At 52.4% G+C, this 18,190-nt stretch overlaps 8 protein-coding genes across 8 annotated transcripts; 4 read left to right on the top strand and 4 right to left on the bottom strand.

Annotated features, from left to right (window-relative positions):
• Positions 1-578: 578 nt before the first annotated feature.
• Positions 579-2,440, top strand: ASPZODRAFT_132369 (hypothetical protein). Its single transcript, XM_022723000.1, has 3 exons — positions 579-734; positions 789-2,339; positions 2,388-2,440. Exons 2-3 carry the CDS (start codon positions 961-963, stop codon positions 2,413-2,415), a joined length of 1,407 nt encoding a protein of 468 aa, XP_022581892.1. The 5' UTR covers positions 579-734; positions 789-960; the 3' UTR covers positions 2,416-2,440.
• On the bottom strand, positions 2,383-3,404 carry ASPZODRAFT_1947697 (hypothetical protein). The gene is made up of 2 exons (XM_022727408.1): positions 3,123-3,404; positions 2,383-3,068 (listed from the first exon to the last, which is right to left on the bottom strand). The coding sequence occupies exons 1-2, from the start codon at positions 3,358-3,360 to the stop codon at positions 2,530-2,532; spliced, it is 777 nt and encodes a 258-aa protein (XP_022581891.1). The 5' UTR covers positions 3,361-3,404; the 3' UTR covers positions 2,383-2,529.
• Positions 3,405-3,591: 187 nt separating this feature from the next.
• Positions 3,592-5,190, top strand: ASPZODRAFT_1947666 (hypothetical protein). Its single transcript, XM_022727407.1, has 5 exons — positions 3,592-3,900; positions 3,971-4,114; positions 4,161-4,228; positions 4,291-5,090; positions 5,143-5,190. The coding sequence occupies exons 1-4, from the start codon at positions 3,715-3,717 to the stop codon at positions 5,033-5,035; spliced, it is 1,143 nt and encodes a 380-aa protein (XP_022581890.1). The 5' UTR covers positions 3,592-3,714; the 3' UTR covers positions 5,036-5,090; positions 5,143-5,190.
• On the bottom strand, positions 5,127-7,572 carry ASPZODRAFT_132364 (hypothetical protein). The gene is made up of 2 exons (XM_022722999.1): positions 5,295-7,572; positions 5,127-5,226 (listed from the first exon to the last, which is right to left on the bottom strand). The coding sequence occupies exons 1-2, from the start codon at positions 7,553-7,555 to the stop codon at positions 5,178-5,180; spliced, it is 2,310 nt and encodes a 769-aa protein (XP_022581889.1). The 5' UTR covers positions 7,556-7,572; the 3' UTR covers positions 5,127-5,177.
• Positions 7,573-11,012: 3,440 nt separating this feature from the next.
• Positions 11,013-11,383, top strand: ASPZODRAFT_142111 (hypothetical protein; the record flags this gene model as incomplete). Its single annotated transcript, XM_022724821.1, has 2 exons — positions 11,013-11,084; positions 11,105-11,383. 2 exons carry the CDS (start codon positions 11,013-11,015, stop codon positions 11,381-11,383), a joined length of 351 nt encoding a protein of 116 aa, XP_022581888.1.
• Positions 11,384-11,547: 164 nt separating this feature from the next.
• ASPZODRAFT_96379 (hypothetical protein) lies at positions 11,548-13,839 on the bottom strand (the record flags this gene model as incomplete). The annotated part of the gene is made up of 6 exons (XM_022730530.1): positions 13,794-13,839; positions 13,609-13,728; positions 13,296-13,555; positions 12,554-13,241; positions 12,331-12,486; positions 11,548-12,277 (listed from the first exon to the last, which is right to left on the bottom strand). The coding sequence occupies exons 1-6, from the start codon at positions 13,832-13,834 to the stop codon at positions 11,548-11,550; spliced, it is 1,995 nt and encodes a 664-aa protein (XP_022581887.1). The 5' UTR covers positions 13,835-13,839.
• A 228-nt stretch (positions 13,840-14,067) lies between these two features.
• ASPZODRAFT_132361 (hypothetical protein) lies at positions 14,068-16,347 on the top strand. The gene has a single exon (XM_022722998.1). The coding sequence runs from the start codon at positions 14,270-14,272 to the stop codon at positions 16,313-16,315; it is 2,046 nt and encodes a 681-aa protein (XP_022581886.1). The 5' UTR covers positions 14,068-14,269; the 3' UTR covers positions 16,316-16,347.
• A 59-nt stretch (positions 16,348-16,406) lies between these two features.
• ASPZODRAFT_132360 (hypothetical protein) lies at positions 16,407-18,118 on the bottom strand. Its single transcript, XM_022722997.1, has 2 exons — positions 17,445-18,118; positions 16,407-17,397 (listed from the first exon to the last, which is right to left on the bottom strand). Exons 1-2 carry the CDS (start codon positions 17,970-17,972, stop codon positions 16,549-16,551), a joined length of 1,377 nt encoding a protein of 458 aa, XP_022581885.1. The 5' UTR covers positions 17,973-18,118; the 3' UTR covers positions 16,407-16,548.
• Between the last annotated feature and the right edge of the window lie 72 nt (positions 18,119-18,190).

Here is an 18,190-nt window from a genome sequence, read left to right as displayed (position 1 = left end):
TTCTCTTATCCCCTCATCTATGAAGAGATTCAGTGGCAAGAAGAGCCGAGGAGCAATCCTTGTGATTGAATCGCTTAAATATGCTTATTTTCTAATTAGTATCATGATTTTACCCCTCCCTGAAGAAATCAGCTAGCCACAGCTTGCCACAGTATGATAAATAAGTAGACTCTCCCAGCAATCCTCTAGAGATGTGTTGCAGATCTAACCATGGAGTCAAAATATCACTTTGGGAACATTTCTTCATACGAGGGTGGTTATGCCCCCTCTCCCTACCGGGAAACCATTGCGTTTTATCAGGATAAGATTGTCTGTGCTCGAATCGAAGGCAAGCAGTGCAAGACCATTTGGTGTCCTCGATGGGATCAGACTTATAGGGACAAAGATGCCCCCAGTCAAAATGACCCGAGTCATAAGAAGAAACCCCTGGGACAAATACCAGCCAAAGGGATAATCTCCTTCCACGACAACGACTTTCTGCCCTCTGGAAACCCGTCTTTGGTGCTCTTCAACCAGCAATTGCATTTGCTCCTCCCTACTCAGAAGGAAGACAAAGGGGCATCTCGACTGGAGCACTGGAGATGGGAAGAAGGGCCCCAGTGCTGGAGTCGACTGTTGACGCTGGATGAAACGGTCAACCAGTGTGGTGTTGCACTGTGTCCATTGGAAAACAAATTGCACTGCACATTCAAGAGGGACCATGACCAAAACATTTACTGGCGAATGTTTGATCGGTATGTTTGACTGAGGCCATCCATTCTGATCTCTTTCACTGATAACTTCTGTAGGGAGGCAAATAGATGGACCGAAGCCTCCGGGATAGGCGAGAGTACCAATGCTCCGGTGGCCCTGGTGGCGCATCAGGGTGCGTTGGCGACGTTCTTTGCCACGGCAGACGACAACCAGCGTGTTCTGTATAGGGTTCTTCCCCCCCAATCGAACTCCTGGGTCAGAGATGGAATGTTGGACGACAACTACCATGTGCAGGGCAACGAGGGCATTGTTGGCAGCAGTGGCCCCCACGGGGCTCTGCTGATGTGGAAGTCGAAATCAGGCCCCGACTATGACTCTGTCCGCTGGAAAGGGCAGATCATGGGCTATGGCATCCGGCAGGGGGGCTGGCAGGTCCTCTCTGCGACATCCCTTCTCCGGGAGGACCTGAAGCTGCCCGGGCTGGCGCACAGCGACAAGGACGACGCGATGGTCGGGGTGTGGTGGGACAAAGACGACGCGCTCCAGTATTCCATCGGCGTCATGCCAGCGCCATACTATGCGGTGCGGCCGGAGATGAGGAGCTGGATGGCGCTGATCGATGGCTCCCAGTTGATCAGCCGGGTGTCCATCCCCGGCACCCACGACTCTGCCACGCGGTTCGTCGGGGTTACCGAGAGCAAGTTCATCAAATGGCTCGGAAGCGATGCGGCCAAGACGGCGCAAACACAGGACTGGACCATTGAGATGCAGTTGGCGAAAGGAATCCGATACTTTGATCTCCGAGTGACCGGCAATCTGGTCTGCTGTCACGGGCCAGCCACCTGCTATACCGACGACTCCAAAAAGACCAGTCTGACCTTGGAGATGGTGTTGGAAGAGTTCTACACCTTCCTGGAAAGATTCCCCACGGAAGGATTGCTGGTGCAGATTGCAGACGACAATGACCGCCACGAGGGCCGCTCCGAGGAAGACATTGGGGACGACATCAAGAAACTGACGGCAAAGAAGCCGGAGAGATGGAGACTGGACCATACAACCCCCAGGGTTGACGAGCTTCGGGGCAGGATCCAGCTCCTGTGCCGGTTCAAGCACCGCGGGCCTACGCCCGGAATCCAGGTATCCTGGGGCGGCGGGGATAAAGGCGAGCTTCAGTCGCACCGGCAGAGCAACGAGACGGGGGGGATCGTCGTGCAGGACTACTACAACGTTTACTACTGGTATCTGGATGAGAAACGGGCCTGGATCACCAACCTGATTGAAACATGCCAACAGGCCACCGAGTCGGACGACCAGATCTTCATCAACTTCCTCAGCTGCGCGGTGCACACACAGCCGCGCGACTCGCTGGGGGGGATCGAGTTCGAATCGGATCCCATCACGAACCCCCGGACGGGAGCCTATGGAGAAGTCTCGAGCGTGTGGAATCCTGTTAGCGATTTCTTTGGGGCCCCGAAGCCCGACTACGACGACAAGGGCATCAACCCCTGGTTCTTGACGGAGCTCGAGGAGTACGAAGACCCCAAGAATCACCCAGTGCCTCAGCTGGGCGTGACAGTGCTTGATTTTGCCGGCGAAACACCCACGATGGTTTCGAGAATCATCAAGACCAACTGGCCCTATAGAAGGTGAGTCTCTCACCCTTGTCATGGAAGAAGTACACTAATAACCGACAGGTTCTGGCGCAACTGGGATACATTCTAAACCATCAGAGCTGTTGGGAAGATTCGGACTAGTGATCTGTCATCTGTCATAACCCAACCCTGACCTACACACTCAGTTATGCCTATAGCCATCAATGAAAATTCTTATACCAATTCAAGAACCAGGCAGCTCCCACTGATTCTTATACGGCGCCATCAACTCCTTCGGTCCATATGAGTGAACAACCGATTCCGCCGGCTGCCCAGATACAACTTCCACCTTATCAGACACTTGCTGGGGCGGTTTCGTTCCCCGTCTTAGTCCTCCGCAGTATATTAAAAGGGCAGTCGAAAGTAACAGAGGCACGCCCAGTCCAGCCCCCAGTCCAGCCCCCAGAGCGATCATTTCCGATTGTGAACGTGTTGGGCATGTAGAATTTGAGGCCGAAGGTGATGAGGAAGTTGTCGATGATGAGGATGAAATACTGGATGAAGGAGATGTCGATGACGAGGATGAAGATGCCGTCGATGAGGCAGATGAATAGTTGGTGAATATCCCCACCTGGCCTGCGGTGACGTTGGCAGAGGTATAGGTGTAGGTGCCCAGAGCATTGGCTGCCTTACAGGCAGACTGTGTCTCGATCTCATGGCTGCAGGTCAACAACGTGGTCGAGTCATTGCATTGGAATAGATTCGCCCATCCATCGGAGATTTCTAAACCCTACTATCAACCCTAACCCTAACCCTCGTGCAGGTAATCTTTCTCACCTGTATAACAAGCCCTCGGGCAGTCGGCAATGGGCCAGGTAGTGTCGGCGCAGAGACCGCGATAGAGAATGCCAAAGTTGCCGGTAAAGCAGAGGCCGTTGGACAGACAAGATTCACCCTCCAGACAGCAGGCGAGACTGTCTGGGCATTGGCGATAGCTGGCGTCTGTGTCTCCGTTGGGGTAGTAGCATGTTGCAGAGCTGGTGGATGCAAGTAAAAGCAGAGTAACTAAATACATGGTAAAGATGGAGAGGAAAATATTAGAAAGAAGAGAAAGAAGACTGTATTTCTATTATAGTGCTGTGATAACACTAGTTCCATGCTTATAATAACTATTGCCGCTGTCCAACTATTTGCCGCCCACCATGACTCGCGCATAGTATTCTAACTTGTTATAGAATCCAGCGCTTATTCTTCTATCAATGATTTTGTTCATTCTTCTAATGTCAGAACTTTTCAAGTATTAATAGGGAAATGAATTCTCCACCACTAAGCCCAGTGCCCACCTCAGCCCCCACTGTCCAAAACGCCGAGGCTAACTATCTGCTAAAAGAAGCCTCTTACGAAGGACCTCCCACCTTCCTCTCACTGTATGTTTCCTACGATGGCCTCCCTGGCACTCAGACGACAGGCTCCGTTATATGGTCTCGGGGTGGCAGCCATTGTGATGATAATATTGCCGGCTTCTCTATTCATATGGCCAGCCCACCCAGTGCCCATTGCCGCGGGGGACCATCTTGTCGCACACCAAGATCCTATCCGGAACGGAACCCTCGGAGTATAGTTTTTGGTTTTTAATTTTTCTGTTACATGAGCGCGAAATCCTCAAGTTGCTGACCTGGTTCTAGTTCCAAAAAATATTTGCCATCAACCTTCCCACTCGGTCTGATAAACGCGACAACCTGATCCTCGCCTCCGCCTTGAGCAATATTCACATTGAATTCGTGGATGGCGTGACGGCCGACGAGGTCAACCCAGCCTCGTATCCCTATGTAAGCTCAATGGATCCATCATGTGTTTCAGCTGCTTAGATGTGAGAACTGGCACACAGAGTTCACACAGACCGAGTACGGCGTGCGACGGGCACACATCAACGCCATGGAACGGTAGACTTGATCCAGGGAATGTATACTGCCAGAATTTCATACTAACACCTGTAACCACCCAGCATTGTCGAGGAAGGCCTCGGAAGCGCCCTCATCATCGAAGACGACGCCGACTGGGACGTCTCGCTAAAGACACAGCTGCAGAGCTTCGCCCACGCAGTCCGCGCCCTGCAAGGAGCCGACGAAGCCATCTCGCCCTACGGTGACGCCTGGGACGTCCTGTGGATGGGCCACTGCGGCATCACCTGTGCCGAGCAAGCGCCTTACTTTATGGCAGACTCGGATCCCACCGTCCTGCCGCCGAGCCACTTCCTGCCCTACTGGCGAGACGGCCCGTCCATCGAGCGAGCAGCCGATTCCCGCATCATCTGCCCGGTGTCGGACGGCGTGTGCATGCCCTTCTACGCCGTCAGCGCGGTGGGCGCCCGGCGCCTGCTGTCCGCCCTGTCTGTGAGCCCTGCCGACGTCGCCGGCGTGGTCGACAGCGGCGCCCAGATCGACGTCGCCCTCGGCCGCATCTGTGGCAGCGGCTTCCTGCGCTGTTTCGCCCCGTATCCCTCGCTCACGGGCGGTTACCGGGCTGCCGGACCGGAGAATAAAGGGTCTGATATCCACCAGGCCGACGCCGTGGGGAAGGTCGAGATCAAACCGGCCTGGAGCTGGGGGGTTATGTATAGCGTCATGATGAATGTGCACCGTCTGCTGTACGGCGACGGCACGGTCCATGCCAACTGGGAGGATCTCCCTGTGCTGGATGTTGATCCTCACTCGATTCCTGTTGTGGGGGGTCAACAGTTTAGAGTATAGTAGAACATAGATCTTAATATTATGGTGAATGATAGGTCACAGTAATAAACATTTTCTAAAACTCTATTCTAATTCTAAACAATAATACAAGACCTTGACTTTTATGCCCTTTTATGCCCTTTGATGTCCTTTAGCCATTGCATCAAATCTTGGAGCTCCTGACTACGATCTGCTTAACAGGAAAGCTTACACTAAAGAAAAAAAAAAAGAAATTAGAATGAATTGCCCGAAATCGTTCTGGATAATACTTAGCACCTACTACTTGAGATCGAAGCGGTCCGCATCCATGATTTTAGTCCATGCCGCCGCAAAGTCCTTGACAAACTTGGCCTCGCCATCGACGCTGGCGTACACCTCGGCGACGGCACGCAGCTCGGCGTGCGAGCCAAAGACCAGGTCGACGCGCGAGGCGGTCCATTTCTTGGCCCCCGTCTTGCGGTCGGTGCCCTGGTAGAGATCCGGGCCCAGCGGCGCCCACTTGGTGTTCATGTCGAGCAGGTGCACGAAGAAGTCGTTGGTCAGCGTGCCCGGGCGGGCCGTAAACACGCCCAGCGGCGAGCCGTCGTAGTTGGTGTTGAGCACGCGCAGGCCGCCGACCAGGGCGGTCATCTCGGGCGCCGTGAGGCCCAGCAGCTGCGCCTTGTCGACCAGCAGGGCCTCGGTGTGCATGCGCGGGGTCGACTTGCCGTAGTTGCGGAACCCGTCGGCGAGGGGCTCCAGGTAGTTGAAGGACTCGATCTCGGTCTGCTCCTGGGAGGCGTCCATGCGGCCGGGGGTGAAGGGGACGGCGACGTCGGCGTGGCCGGCGGCGCGGGCGGCCTGGGCGACGGCGGCGCTGCCGGCCAGGACGATCAGGTCGGCCAGCGAGACGCGCTTGGCGCTCTGCTGCGAGGCGTTGAACTGCTTCTGGATGGCCTCGAGCGCGGCCAGGGCCTCCTCCAGCCAGGGCTGGGCGTTGACGGCCCACTGGCGCTGCGGCGCCAGGCGGATGCGGGCGCCGTTGGCGCCGCCACGCTTGTCGCTGCCCCGGAAGGTCGACGCCGAGGCCCAGGCGGTGGCGATGAAGCTGGCGGGGGCGACGCCCGAGGCCAGGATGGCCTGCTTGAGGCTCTCGACGTCGGCGGGGCCGACCAGCGGGTGGTCGACGACGGGGATGGGATCCTGCCAGGCGAGCACCTCGGCGGGCACCTCGGGCCCGAGATAGCGGATGCGCGGGCCCATGTCGCGGTGCAGCAGCTTGAACCAGGCGCGCGCAAAGGCGTCGGCCAGCTGCTCGGGATGCGCCAGGAAGCGGCGCGCGATCTTCTCGTACGCCGGGTCGAAGCGCAGCGACAGGTCGGTGGTCAGCATCTGCGGCCGGTGCTTCTTGGCCGCGTCAAAGGCGTCCGGGATGATGGCGTCGGCCCCCTTGGCCACCCACTGGTGGGCGCCCGCCGGGCTCTTGGTCAGCTCCCAGTCGTAGCGGAACAGATACTCGAGGAAGTTGTTGCTCCAGCGCGTCGGCGTCTTGGTCCACGTCACCTCCAGCCCGGACGTGATGGCGTCGGGGCCCTTGCCCGCCCCGAAGCTGCTCGCCCAGCCCAGGCCCTGGGCCTCCAGCCCGGCCGCCTCGGGCTCCTTGCCCACCTGCTCCGAGGGCCCGGCGCCGTGCGTCTTGCCGAAGCTGTGCCCGCCCGCGATCAGCGCCACCGTCTCCTCGTCGTTCATCGCCATGCGCCCAAACGTTGTGCGGATGTCGCGCGCCGCCGCGACCGGGTCCGGCTGCCCGTCGGGGCCCTCCGGGTTGACGTAGATGAGGCCCATGTGCGACGCCGCCACGGGCGTCTTGAGCTCGCGCGTGTAGATGTCCCGGTTGGGCTTGTCCTCGTCCGCCGCCAGCACCGCCTGCCCGGCGTCCTTGACGACGCCCTCGCTGCCGCCGCCCGCCGCATACCGCACCTCGTTGCCCAGCCAGGTCGTCTCGCCGCCCCAGTTGGTCGCCTCGTCGGCCTCCCACGTATCGACGCGCCCGCCCGCGAAGCCAAACGTCTGCAGGCCCATCGTCTCCAGCGCCACGTTGCCCGTCAGCAGCAGCAGGTCCGCCCACGAGATCTTGTCGCCGTACTTTTGCTTGATCGGCCACAGCAGCCGCCGCGCCTTGTCCAGGCTGACGTTGTCCGGCCAGCTGTTCAGCGGCGCAAACCGCTGCTGGCCCTGCCCGCCGCCCCCGCGCCCGTCAAACACCCGGTATGTGCCCGCGCTGTGCCACGCCATCCGCACAAACAGCCCGCCGTAGTGCCCAAAGTCCGCCGGCCACCACTCCTGCGAGTCCGTCATCAGCGCCGCCAGATCCTTCTTGACGCCAAAGTAGTCGAGCGAGTTGAACGCCGCCGCGTAGTCCTGGTCCCGCAGCGGGTTCGACGCCTCGCCGTGCTGCCGCAGGATGTTCAGCTTCAGCTGGCTGGGCCACCAGTCCCGGTTGCGGGTGCCGGCGCCCGCCGCCCCGGAGCGCAGCATGTCATCCATGGGGCATTTCGCCATGATGAGATAGTATGTGTACTGTCTGATTAATATGAGTCACAAGAGTGGAAATGAGGAGTGGAGAGATAAGATGGGGAGAGAATGGGGAGAGAATGGGAGAATGGGAAGATGGGAAGAGAATGGGAGAATGGGAAGATGGGAAGAGAGGAGAGGAAAGAGGGGCAGGCTATATACCCGATGGCTCAGATCACATTCACTCCAACCGTTCCCCGCAGCCCCGTCGAGCAATCAAAGGCCCGCCTCCTGCTGCATCTTGGCTGGAACACGCCGGGGATTACTAAACAGGGCGGTTTTCATTGGCGGTCTGCCATGCGGGGTAACTCTGTCCGCCATAGGGAGAGTTTATTTAATAAGCTAGCACCGGCTAGTGACTCGGCTCTGTCCGTAAAAGGAGAGCCGAGTAATCACTGACAGGGGACTTGACAAATCCCTCTTCCAAGTGAGTGATAGTTGGGCAGGTTTTAACACACTATTTATCTTTTAGGGTAATGGAATACTATAAGATAATATTTACTACAGAATAATATACATATGGAGTAGATTAACAAATACACTGCATACAACTGCTTGATTAGCACTAGCTTTGCCCCGCTATTCTCCATACCACAAACCTTTATCAGATTATGAGCTATGCTGATCTGTCATAGGAAAGACTGCTTTCTGTCAACGTCATTAGCTTGCGACCGGCCAGCTTATCTGCCCTCGAGCAGTCTACTCCGTAACTCTAGATTGCCTATATAACTATTCTTCTATTTTGACCATGCTATTAACTACCTGCAGGCAAGTTGAGTGTGATGCAACGCTCGGCAGTCAGTGCCGACCAACTGCCGAGGAAACGTTTCTAGCGTGGAAGATAAAATTTATGCTTGTAGCCTTCACATTTAAAGATCAAGGTGCCCATCTGAAATACTACTGCAATATCTCGGAACTATATAAGCCACCTCACTTCATATACTACTATTTAGTAGTATATTGAATGGTAAGGTGCTAGGCTAGGAATTTCTCACTACCTTTGTTATTTGAGATTATATTTCAAAATATCTAATATTCTGCAGCCTAATCATTTGTAGGCCTATCTGCCGAAATAAATTGATCTTATTTCTATTTACCTCTTTGGTTTCATAGTTAAAATCATGAAAACCTTTGTCTAGGTGTATCTAAAAAAACCTCCCTTCGTGGACTTGATATTCTAGATCTCCAATCAGATGAGTGATTTGAACACCTCCTTACATGACTTGCCAGTTCTCTCCTAGTATGTCTGTATGCCTAGCAATATAAGACAAGAGAAGCCTTCAATATCATATTGAGCAAGGCTATAGTTTTGGTATACTCCCACTTGCGCGTTGTCTATAGATGAGAACTCACTACTATTATATAAAATAATATAGAAAAACTCTTGGAGATCTGGTGGGCTTTTATAACCTAAAGTCCTGTGCTTCTAGAACTTTGGTGCCTAAATATGATGATTTTAATGTGCCCTTTATGAAGTCTAGTAGTACACTTTGACACCTAGTTATGGTTATATTTATTATTTAAAGTTCAGGTGCTAATCTCTTGCTGAACCTATATCACAAATTGGTGGCAAAGCTCTAATCCATCTCAAGGGGGGAGAGTTGAAAATCGAGTCATCAGCAGCGTGGTGGATGGAAAGACTTCAAAAATACAGCATTTATTAGTTGCACATCATATAGTGAATTTGAGCAGGATCTATTATAGTAGTAACTTTATAGGGATAACCATAACTCTTACCTTCTCTTACAATAAGAAAGCTTCTATAGTACTCACTGATTCCTAATTTGAGTGTAGTGGCCCAAAATTGATAGGCCATACTGGTAGCATCTAGACTAGACACTAGGATAAAAGAGAAGTAAAGGGTGTGATCAGAGATGAGGACACCAGAAACTGGCACTAATCCAAAAAGGGAAGGTGATAAAGATCTCATTCACTATATCATGCCTCAGGCACTTACGCCTCTTCGCCCAGAACCATGGTCATCACTAACTCACTGTCACATCATAGTTTGAGAGAGGAAACTTGTGTCTTTAGACTAAATTCTTCTAAACTCTTTTCTCACCCGCGCACTTGTCTATAAATGACTAGATTTTTATAAATTTTCAAGATTATAAATAGGCCAAGCTCTTGCTTCCATACGGGGCACGGTACTTCATAGGAGGGTCCCATGTTTATAATAGACCATCACAAAGTGAGGATAGTTCCTCACTTACAATGTAGTGAAGTATAAGAAGGGCTGTACTTTATACTAGTGGTCATATAGAGTAGCTGGGCATATGTAATAGTCTTCCATTCGCAGGAGGTAAGGAATTGATTCAGGATCAACACAGAGATGAATGGAGGAATTACCAAGGTACACAAGTAGATTCTTAGCTATTTAGATGAATAGGGATAAAAGGTATATTATATATAATATAATATGTCCCCCTCTGCAGTTCTGGGTGTTAAATGTTAAAGAACATTGCCATGCCTAAAAGTATAAACCTCCCTACATACTTTCCAGATCGTACGATACTAAATTTAAGGGGGCCAAGAGAAAGTTACAGCTGAGCAAGAAGATAGGATAGCCAATCAGATCATGGTTGAAGGACCAATCAGAATCAAAAGGCCAAAGTTCAGTCAATCGTATTCTTTTACGGAGTAGACATCGTAAAGCGAAGCTCTGCAAACTAGTCTCATCTGATAGAAGGATTCAAGTGTTAACTAGTGACAGCTAGATAATTCCCTCAGACCAAGCTACTTCTAGCTAAGAGGGCAGGGATCACAACAATACGAATGAGCCAAATGTAACACTATACTGACCCGACTAACTACGTAACTTCCAGGGCCGAATAAGGCCTTTAAGACAGAAGTGTGACAATATAGATAAACTGTGATGATATATAGATAGAAAAAGATCAATAGAGATGAAGAAATGTATGAGGTCAGATCAATGATGCGGTTAGATCCGCACACCCGAGAAGGATCCCAGCCATCTCGGAGTAGCCGATGACTATTCCTTCATGTGTAGTGTGGCTCCAGCACTCTGCAGTAGCTCAGTCCTAGCATTTCGATATTATTCAAACAAAATAATGAATAATAAACCATAATTGTTCATATCTCTGAATATGTAAGAGTTGCGATGTTGCCAATGTAGTATTCATAAGTAAAATTAACAATATTAGTCGAGAACTGGCTTGGATTTGCTTCATAATTGACATATCTCAATATAATGTACAAAGATTACACTCTGCAGGCCAGGGTCAGCTGCCTAAAATAGGCGCTGGAGAGTCGCTAACCTTGCCTAATTCTGTACAAGGCCAAGGGATTGATCTCACTTATTGACGCGTATGCCAAGCGAAATATCAATATAAAAGCAGTCTCTCTCCAGTCTCTCCAGTCTCTCCAGTCTCTCCAGTCTCTCTCCAGTCTCATCTTCTACTTCCAGTATCGTCCTATCCATAAAATGAAGCTTCTTGCTCTTGCCTCCCTCCTCTCCGTGGCCGTGGCCGACTGGACCCTGTACTGTGGTTCCTCGGTACGTCTCTCTCTCTGTAGATCCCCATGTGTTCAAATATTGATATGACAAAGTGCACCGACGGTACGGAGATTGCCACCGGTGACGATGCTATTCTCACCTGCGCTGATCTGGGCGCAACGTACGACTACTGCTATCTTGAGGCCGACGAGACCTACTGGAAGGGCGTCGCGTTTGAGAGCGCCACTTGTGAAGTCATCCCGGACAAGGCCGGGTATCTCGAAAGCAACGGCTTCTTCAATGGCGAGTGCACTTCTGCGGGCACTTGGCAAGGTTATTACATTGTGGAGAACTTGTAAATACTTCAAGGCCTGTGAAATGATGGATATATATATGCTATATATGATATAAATGATGGATATACATATGCTATATATGATATAAGTGATGGATATACATATGCTATATATGATATGAATGCTATAAGAAAAATTGACTAAATATGCTACATGCTATACAAAGGTTATACAGATAAAAAGTCACCGTCGGGAAAATTCAAAAAACTCAAGTCCGAGTCAAAGACTCTGGCGAGGTTCAACTCCTCCGCCGGCCGCGACGACTCCTCTGTCCACACCCGCTCCCAGTGCTTGAAGGAGTCGTACGTATTCTTGCTTTCACCCTCACCCGCGCCCTCTGCATGGTGTAGTCTGGAGAGGGCCCCCTCCAGACTCTCGATCAACGAGACTTCTGACCGCGCGGAATCCCCCGCACACGACATCTCGCAGATCATGCCCATTCCGCGCGAGAGACAGGCCCGGTAGGCGTCCGAGCCGGTCTGGATGGCGTAGGCAATCAGGACGAGCAGCGATGCCCGACACGCGCTGTACTCGACGTACGAGGCGCGAGCGAGCCCCGGCCCGTCACGCAGGGAATGGCAGATGTCCAGGGCCTCGAGGGCGGCGTCGATGCAGTCTTGTATCAGGGCGTTGCGTTGAGATGGTCTTTTGGCGGAAGAGGAGGACGGAGAGGAAGCCGGCGCAGGCGGAGAATCCATCTCTGCCGTATGTCGGGTCAGAAGAAACGGCCGGCCGATGAAGAGTCTGACGAGACAGTATTCCAGTTGCAGGTGCATCGTGGATCGATCAGGAGAGAGTTGAGTGGACGGCAGAGACGCCCACCAGCTGGTGAGTGATTCCTTTGTGCTGGTGATGTTTGATAGGATGTTCTTGATCTGTTTGGTTCGGAGGGAGGTCCTATCGGGCAGGTATAGTCAGCATAGCAATTTAAGTATACAAGCTCGTCTTACATCTCATTGAGAAAGGCTTCGAGATAATGCACCAGCTGGATAGAAGTGTTCATCTGGCCAACGCATTGGTTCAATTCTGGGATATTCGCCGGCGTATCGGCATCCACGTCTCGACGGAGAATGGAAAGCGGGCGACCATGAAGGATATTGATCTTCCTATTTCCCTCAAGATATAAACTTCTGGTCATTCACATCGTATTCATGTCTTATATGCTATGCTCACCTCTCCAACGCGTATGTGCTCCACCAGACCCTATTGCGTGTTTCGATGATGGTGTTGCTCAGCTCGGTCCCTGTATAGCGTCTATGCATCCCGTTCTGCACCGCCAGACGCAGGGCGAGGTTGAGATAGATATAGGACAGGCCGGACGCATCGAGTGGCAGCGTGTACACCCCGACGAGCAGACAAGCCTGCACGCTCTCCAGCGAAGAAAGCTCGATGATCTCCGGCAAGAGCTTGATGGCCTGCTGGTAGAACATGGTGCCCAGTTCGTCCTCGGAAAACGCCAGCCCGCTCTTCATCCGTACAGTGCGCTGCGGCGAGTCGAGATAGGCGTACTGCGTGCCAATGGCCAGCACGGCGAGGATGACGGCAATGCTGCTGGCGTCGCGCGGGTTGAGCTGCGCCGCGTCGGTATACAGCAGCTCCATCCGGGCGCGGAACCAGGTCTCGTCAACGAGAAAGTAGCTGGTCTGCGCGTGCTTGAAGAAGATGGAGACCAGAAAGTCGGCGATATGCCGCGGCGGACAGCAGGAGATGGCGGCCGAGAGGTTGCTCAGGCCTGACCGAAGCTGTTCGGCTCGCCAGTATCCAGAGACCTGCGTCGGTTGCATCGTGGACGACATGCGGTCGTCCAGATGTCGCTTGACACGCATGGAAAAGTTCCAATACGAGAACTCGCCGGAATAGTCTGCCATCAGGACGACGTGGTTATTCATAGTCAACTGGCTATAATCAGAGCACTCACGGGTCACATTGTCCTGGACCGGATCAAGGGTACACTCTTCTTCCAGCGAGAGCTCTCCTTCATCCTCGTCCTCATCGAGAGAGTCCCCAACAACCGTGTCCAGACAGCCTCTCTCCCCACCCTCATCGAGCGACTCGGCAGTCACTCGTAGACTCTCCGTCTCCAGCGAGATCCCCGGCCATTTCTTGCTCAGGATTCGTTCCATATACAGCGTCCGTCGCGTCAGTTCAGCCACGTACGCCTTGGAGATGCGTGTTCTGTATCATCAGCAGGGATCCTTCAAGCCTAGAGCCATTCCAGGTCAAGATACCTCCTCGCTCTCGCTTTGTCTTCTGCAGCGCTGAACTCACAGACATGGCGATAGTAGCTGCATCGGCGGCAGGGCAGACCGCCCTCGCACTTCTCCTTCACCTTGCGGCACCGGTCGCATCTAAGCGGTATCTGTCAGTAGATATCATGAAGCAGACGCGAGTCCCTTGAGCAAACACCACTCACGCCCTGATCGCCCGTTTTCGCTCCTCCTTTTTCGGTTCCATCGTCGCTAGCAGGAGCAAAAGAGGAGAAGGAAACAGCCGGTGATCGCCGCGGTCGGAGCTGGAGGTGATTCACTGTGATTGGCCACTGATAGCGGGGTAGTGCCTAAGGCAGGAAGCAAAGGATGAGTTAGTAAGATATTACAAGTATATATAAGTAGTTATAGTTTATAAGTATAGTTTATAAGTATAGTTTATATAAGATAATCTATAAGTATATTCTATTTCTATAATATGATTATTACTATTCCTCTACTCCTACACAAACAAGGCTGACAGCATAAAGTCAGCCTTGCTCTTTACTTTTTTCCCCTCTTCCTGTCTTTTTAGCCTTGTCTCTCCTATCAGCCCTGCTCTTTACTTCTTGCCCCTCTTCCTGTCTTTCTTCGCCTTTTCTTCCTCTATATCCTCTACTGATCTGATCTTGCTGTTATCAACATGTCTTCTGCCTCCCCTCAAGCAGATATAGGGAGTCTCTCCCTGGCCAGCCTGGGAGCTTTCTCAACGATCCTTACAGCGCTCTCCGCCGACGACGTCCAACCCATCGCCATGATCCAGCTCCAGAACCTTGGCGCCGCGTTTCCCCTCAGCGGCCCAGTGACAGTCACAGCCCCAGACTACCTCCAACGCTTTCAAAGCACCAGGATTGAGCGTCTGGGAATCGCGGTGGGCTGGCGCAAGGGTGATTCCGCGTCGCTCATGGCCCAGTCCACTGGCGGCCAAGCCATCGCCCTGCTGTCAGTCTGTCTGTCGGATTTATTTAACAAATCGGTTGGAGATATCTTCTTCGCGCTCTCAAAGGCGCTGCTGCCCCAATCCGGGTGTATCAGCAGCCCTCGCCTTTTGCAACGAGCCGCGCAGGTTCTAGCCGATAAGTTGGCAGTGATCGGATTCGGGAATATCATCGCCAAGCAGGTCTGTCGCATCCACGAGGTATACAAACACCTAAAAAACCGAACTCCAAGGTATCTACTCGGAGATATAAGTGCAGACTGGATGGGAGAAGTGCTTGTCCTCATCTCTCATGCCTTACGGGAAGATAACGGGTTGGTTCGAATCCGTGGATGCGATGGAATGGGATATGTCATGGCCATCATGGTCACACTTTTTGCCGATGACACCTTGGTAACGATCGAAGGCTTCGTTGTCCACAAAGGCAGCCGCTCATCCTCCGTTCTTGTGGAGATTGTGGAATCCATGGCTGACGATTCCATTGAGGTCCACAAAATGCGCCATGTGGACTCCATGTATGACCTCTTTCACGACTCCTCCGCTGTGTCTGCCACACCGAGTTTGTTCATTCCAAACTTTGCATGGAAAGAACTGATACCATCACTACTAGCCATTGGTTACATGTGGTGTGGCCTAGCAAGCTCACCAGAGGTGCTTAGAGCTATTGGAGTGTGTGCCCTATCTGCTGTAGATCAGACTGATATTATTACTTCCAGCAAGCAGGGTGAGGTGCAGCTTCCTGTCACGGAGCTTCTTGGTGAGCAGTATCACACACTTATGCATCAGCGCTGCGAGGTGCTTGTTGGACTATCACTCCCACAGACGTGGCCTTCCTATTCAGTGGCATTGAGCCAACTCGACAACCTTATTAAGCAACGCCTTGAAGATTCTGGACATGATTTCGATGATATCACTAGCGTCATGGAAAGCGGAAAACTCCTTAAAATCATTTGGCTAATGTTTGTGATGCTCTTTGTGAATGCCCATCCAAACACAACTTGGAAATATGCCTATTCCCAAAATGAAATGGATCGACCAAGAGATTGGGGAGATGCAGTGACGAGCAGATTCGAGATTGAACCCCATTCGATTTGGACACGGCTCCATCCTCGCTGGGAAAGGCGGACAGTGGCCAGTTCGGATCGGAAGGCCACTCTTGTCCCCTCACCATGTTTCACCTTGTGGGAGAATGAGAATATCTGTCAATACCGGGGGCTGGAGCTTCTTGACGGGCCTCTCATGTATAATGGACGTTACCACGACTCCCTCACGGATGAAAATGACTTTCAAGGAGTGAACAACATGTTCCTTCCACACCCACTCCATCCCTCTGGCCCGATCGTACCCTGCGCTGACGGGGTGCATTCTGATCTCTCCTTACTCGTTTCAGAGAGATCTGACGGATTGTCTCTACGAGCCATAGCCACCCGGGCTGGCAAGCGTTATGATGTCGGCTTTGCAGGTTGCTTGACCAACCTTTTCGAAGTTTTGAAAGCCAAGCCTTGTGCACATCCACGGAATACACCTCTCAAACGAGAGTACGAGTCGGAGGTGATCATAAGGAACATGGGAGACAAGGTGGCTTTTAACACTAGAGGTGACCGCATTGCCATTTCCCAAACAGCAGGGAATCCGGTTGCTCAGTTCCTCTGCTTGGCTGGCGAACCGGCTCTCCTCTGCTATAAATGCTGCCTCAACTGTGCATATGAGCAGGCTCGTACCAAGAATGTGGATCATATTCTTGTTGGATGACAGAATATCACCATGATTTATGTGATGTGGGATTGTAAAGTTGACTTTTATGCAATGATTCATGATATATTTCACTACTTCACTACAATTCCTCAACATTTGACAGTACTAGATCTATTTAATATTCCACTAACCTTGGTAGAGAATTTGTTAGTGCCTAATCTCATCTTTAGAACTACATTCTATTGTAGTGATATATAGTAAGTCTACTACCTCACAGATCTCATATACTTCTACTGCTTGGTGGCCGGAAAAGAGCCCGTACCCAGGATATCGCCATCTTCCTGACGCCCGTTCTTGGCCCTATCGATTCTCTCCTGCGTGGTACGGAACAGCCTGGGCAGGCCGGATTGCTCAAAGGGAAGATTGCCGACCACCATCTTGGCCAAACCCTTGGCGCCGAGGAAGATGACAGGCATGCCGTGGCCGTTGAAGCCGGCGAGAACGAACTGGCCCGGTTTGCCGGGCACATGGCCGATGTGCGGGTTCGAGTCGTACGAGTAGCCCATGACGCCCGTCCAGATCTTGTCGACGGCGGCGTTGGACTCTTCCCAGCCGTGATACGTGCGCTGCATGTAATCCTCGTAATAGTCCTTGGCGCTGTCGATCAACACGCTGTCGTCGACGTTATTGTACCATTGGTCGAGGAAGGGGCGGAACTTGGCCGAGGCCCCGCCGACGACGATGCTGCCGTCGGCGCGGGCAATGAGATATGAGAGCGTGTTGTCTTCCGTGCGGTTGATGTAGCTGTTGTTCAGCAACGGGGCCTGGGTCCCCTCCGGCACGGCGATGCGGCAGGCGATGCCCTTGCAGGGGATGATGTTGTGGCTGTATTCGGGGAGCAGGGCGGACACATATGCGTTGCTGGCGTGGATCACTTGCGTCGCTTGTATTGAGCCGCGAGAGGTTTCAATGGCGAAGCCTCCTTCTTCAGCCGGAGTGACGGATAAGACTGGTGTATGTGTCTGCAGGTTGACGCCTTGGTCGAGCATGGAAGAAACCAGATGCAGGATGAATTTATACGGCCACATCGTTGCAGCGGTATATGACGCACATGCCTTTGCTCCTTTGACTCCCGAGATCTATCGAATTAGTATCCAGCATCATTATATCAGACAGGGTGAGTTACCCCCTCGGCATCTTTGCCCGTGTAGAAGATGACGTCCTCCATGTAGTCCAGGCTATGCTCCACCATCTTCTCATACACAGCCTGGGCTTTTACTGCCGCATCGGGATTGCACCAGACGTCGATTGTGCGACAGAGGGTGAAGTCGCAGTCGATCTTCTCCTCGCGAACCAGTTTCTTGATCGCAGGGACGTGTGCGATCTCAAACTCTGCAATCTCCGCCGCGGCTTCAACGCCTGCCCGGTCAATGTACGTCGGAATATGTCCGTATAGATCAGGGCGCAGATGGCCGCCGTTGCGCCCGGTGGCGCCGGAACAGACGCCGCGGGCTTCGAGAATGGTGATGGAGCATTGCTTGCTGCTCTCTTTCAGTTCTTTTAACAGGTGATACGCCGTGGCGACGCCGGCATATCCGGCTCCGACGATGACAATGTCGCTTTTAGGGGGGAGAGACTCGGTGCTGCGATGATCCTGCAGAGGGTGGGCAGGCAAGGACCAATAACACGGAGAGGGGGAAGTGTGTGGGAGCATGGTAGATATAGAAGTATAGAGTACAGTGGAAGGAATAAGTGAGTTAGATGATAATCGATAGATATAGATATAGATAGATAGAGTACAGTGGAAGGAATAAGTGAGCTGAATGATAAATTGATAGTAGATAGATAGAGATATAGAAGATATAGATATAGAGATAGAGATATTGATAACCGGACCGGGACCGGGATGGAACGTTTCCGGTTCCCCGCAGA

This window comes from Penicilliopsis zonata (assembly GCF_001890105.1).
Source record: "Penicilliopsis zonata CBS 506.65 unplaced genomic scaffold ASPZOscaffold_6, whole genome shotgun sequence".
NCBI classification, from domain to species: Eukaryota; Fungi; Ascomycota; class Eurotiomycetes; order Eurotiales; family Aspergillaceae; genus Penicilliopsis; species Penicilliopsis zonata.
This window is presented reverse-complemented; position numbering and strand designations above follow the sequence as displayed.

What these genes read in the sequence shown, in the direction of transcription:
- ASPZODRAFT_1947666 (XM_022727407.1), top strand. Translation starts at nt 3,715, where the DNA reads ATGTTTCCTACGATGGCCTCCCTGGCACTCAGACGACAGGCTCCGTTA. An exon ending in TCCGGAACGGAACCCTCGGA is followed by an intron (nt 3,901 to 3,970) that starts GTATAGTTTTTG and finishes ACCTGGTTCTAG; the next exon opens with TTCCAAAAAATATTTGCCAT. An exon ending in ACCCAGCCTCGTATCCCTAT is followed by an intron (nt 4,115 to 4,160) that starts GTAAGCTCAATG and finishes CTTAGATGTGAG; the next exon opens with AACTGGCACACAGAGTTCAC.
- ASPZODRAFT_132361 (XM_022722998.1), top strand. Translation starts at nt 14,270, where the DNA reads ATGTCTTCTGCCTCCCCTCAAGCAGATATAGGGAGTCTCTCCCTGGCC.
- ASPZODRAFT_1947697 (XM_022727408.1), bottom strand. Translation starts at nt 3,360, where the DNA reads ATGTATTTAGTTACTCTGCTTTTACTTGCATCCACCAGCTCTGCAACA. An exon ending in CCCGAGGGCTTGTTATACAG is followed by an intron (nt 3,069 to 3,122) that starts GTGAGAAAGATT and finishes AGTAGGGTTTAG; the next exon opens with AAATCTCCGATGGATGGGCG.
- ASPZODRAFT_132364 (XM_022722999.1), bottom strand. Translation starts at nt 7,555, where the DNA reads ATGGCGAAATGCCCCATGGATGACATGCTGCGCTCCGGGGCGGCGGGC. An exon ending in GACCGCTTCGATCTCAAGTA is followed by an intron (nt 5,227 to 5,294) that starts GTAGGTGCTAAG and finishes TTTTTTCTTTAG; the next exon opens with TGTAAGCTTTCCTGTTAAGC.
- ASPZODRAFT_132369 (XM_022723000.1), top strand. Translation starts at nt 961, where the DNA reads ATGTTGGACGACAACTACCATGTGCAGGGCAACGAGGGCATTGTTGGC. An exon ending in ACCAACTGGCCCTATAGAAG is followed by an intron (nt 2,340 to 2,387) that starts GTGAGTCTCTCA and finishes AATAACCGACAG; the next exon opens with GTTCTGGCGCAACTGGGATA.
- ASPZODRAFT_132360 (XM_022722997.1), bottom strand. Translation starts at nt 17,972, where the DNA reads ATGCTCCCACACACTTCCCCCTCTCCGTGTTATTGGTCCTTGCCTGCC. An exon ending in CGGGCAAAGATGCCGAGGGG is followed by an intron (nt 17,398 to 17,444) that starts GTAACTCACCCT and finishes CTAATTCGATAG; the next exon opens with ATCTCGGGAGTCAAAGGAGC.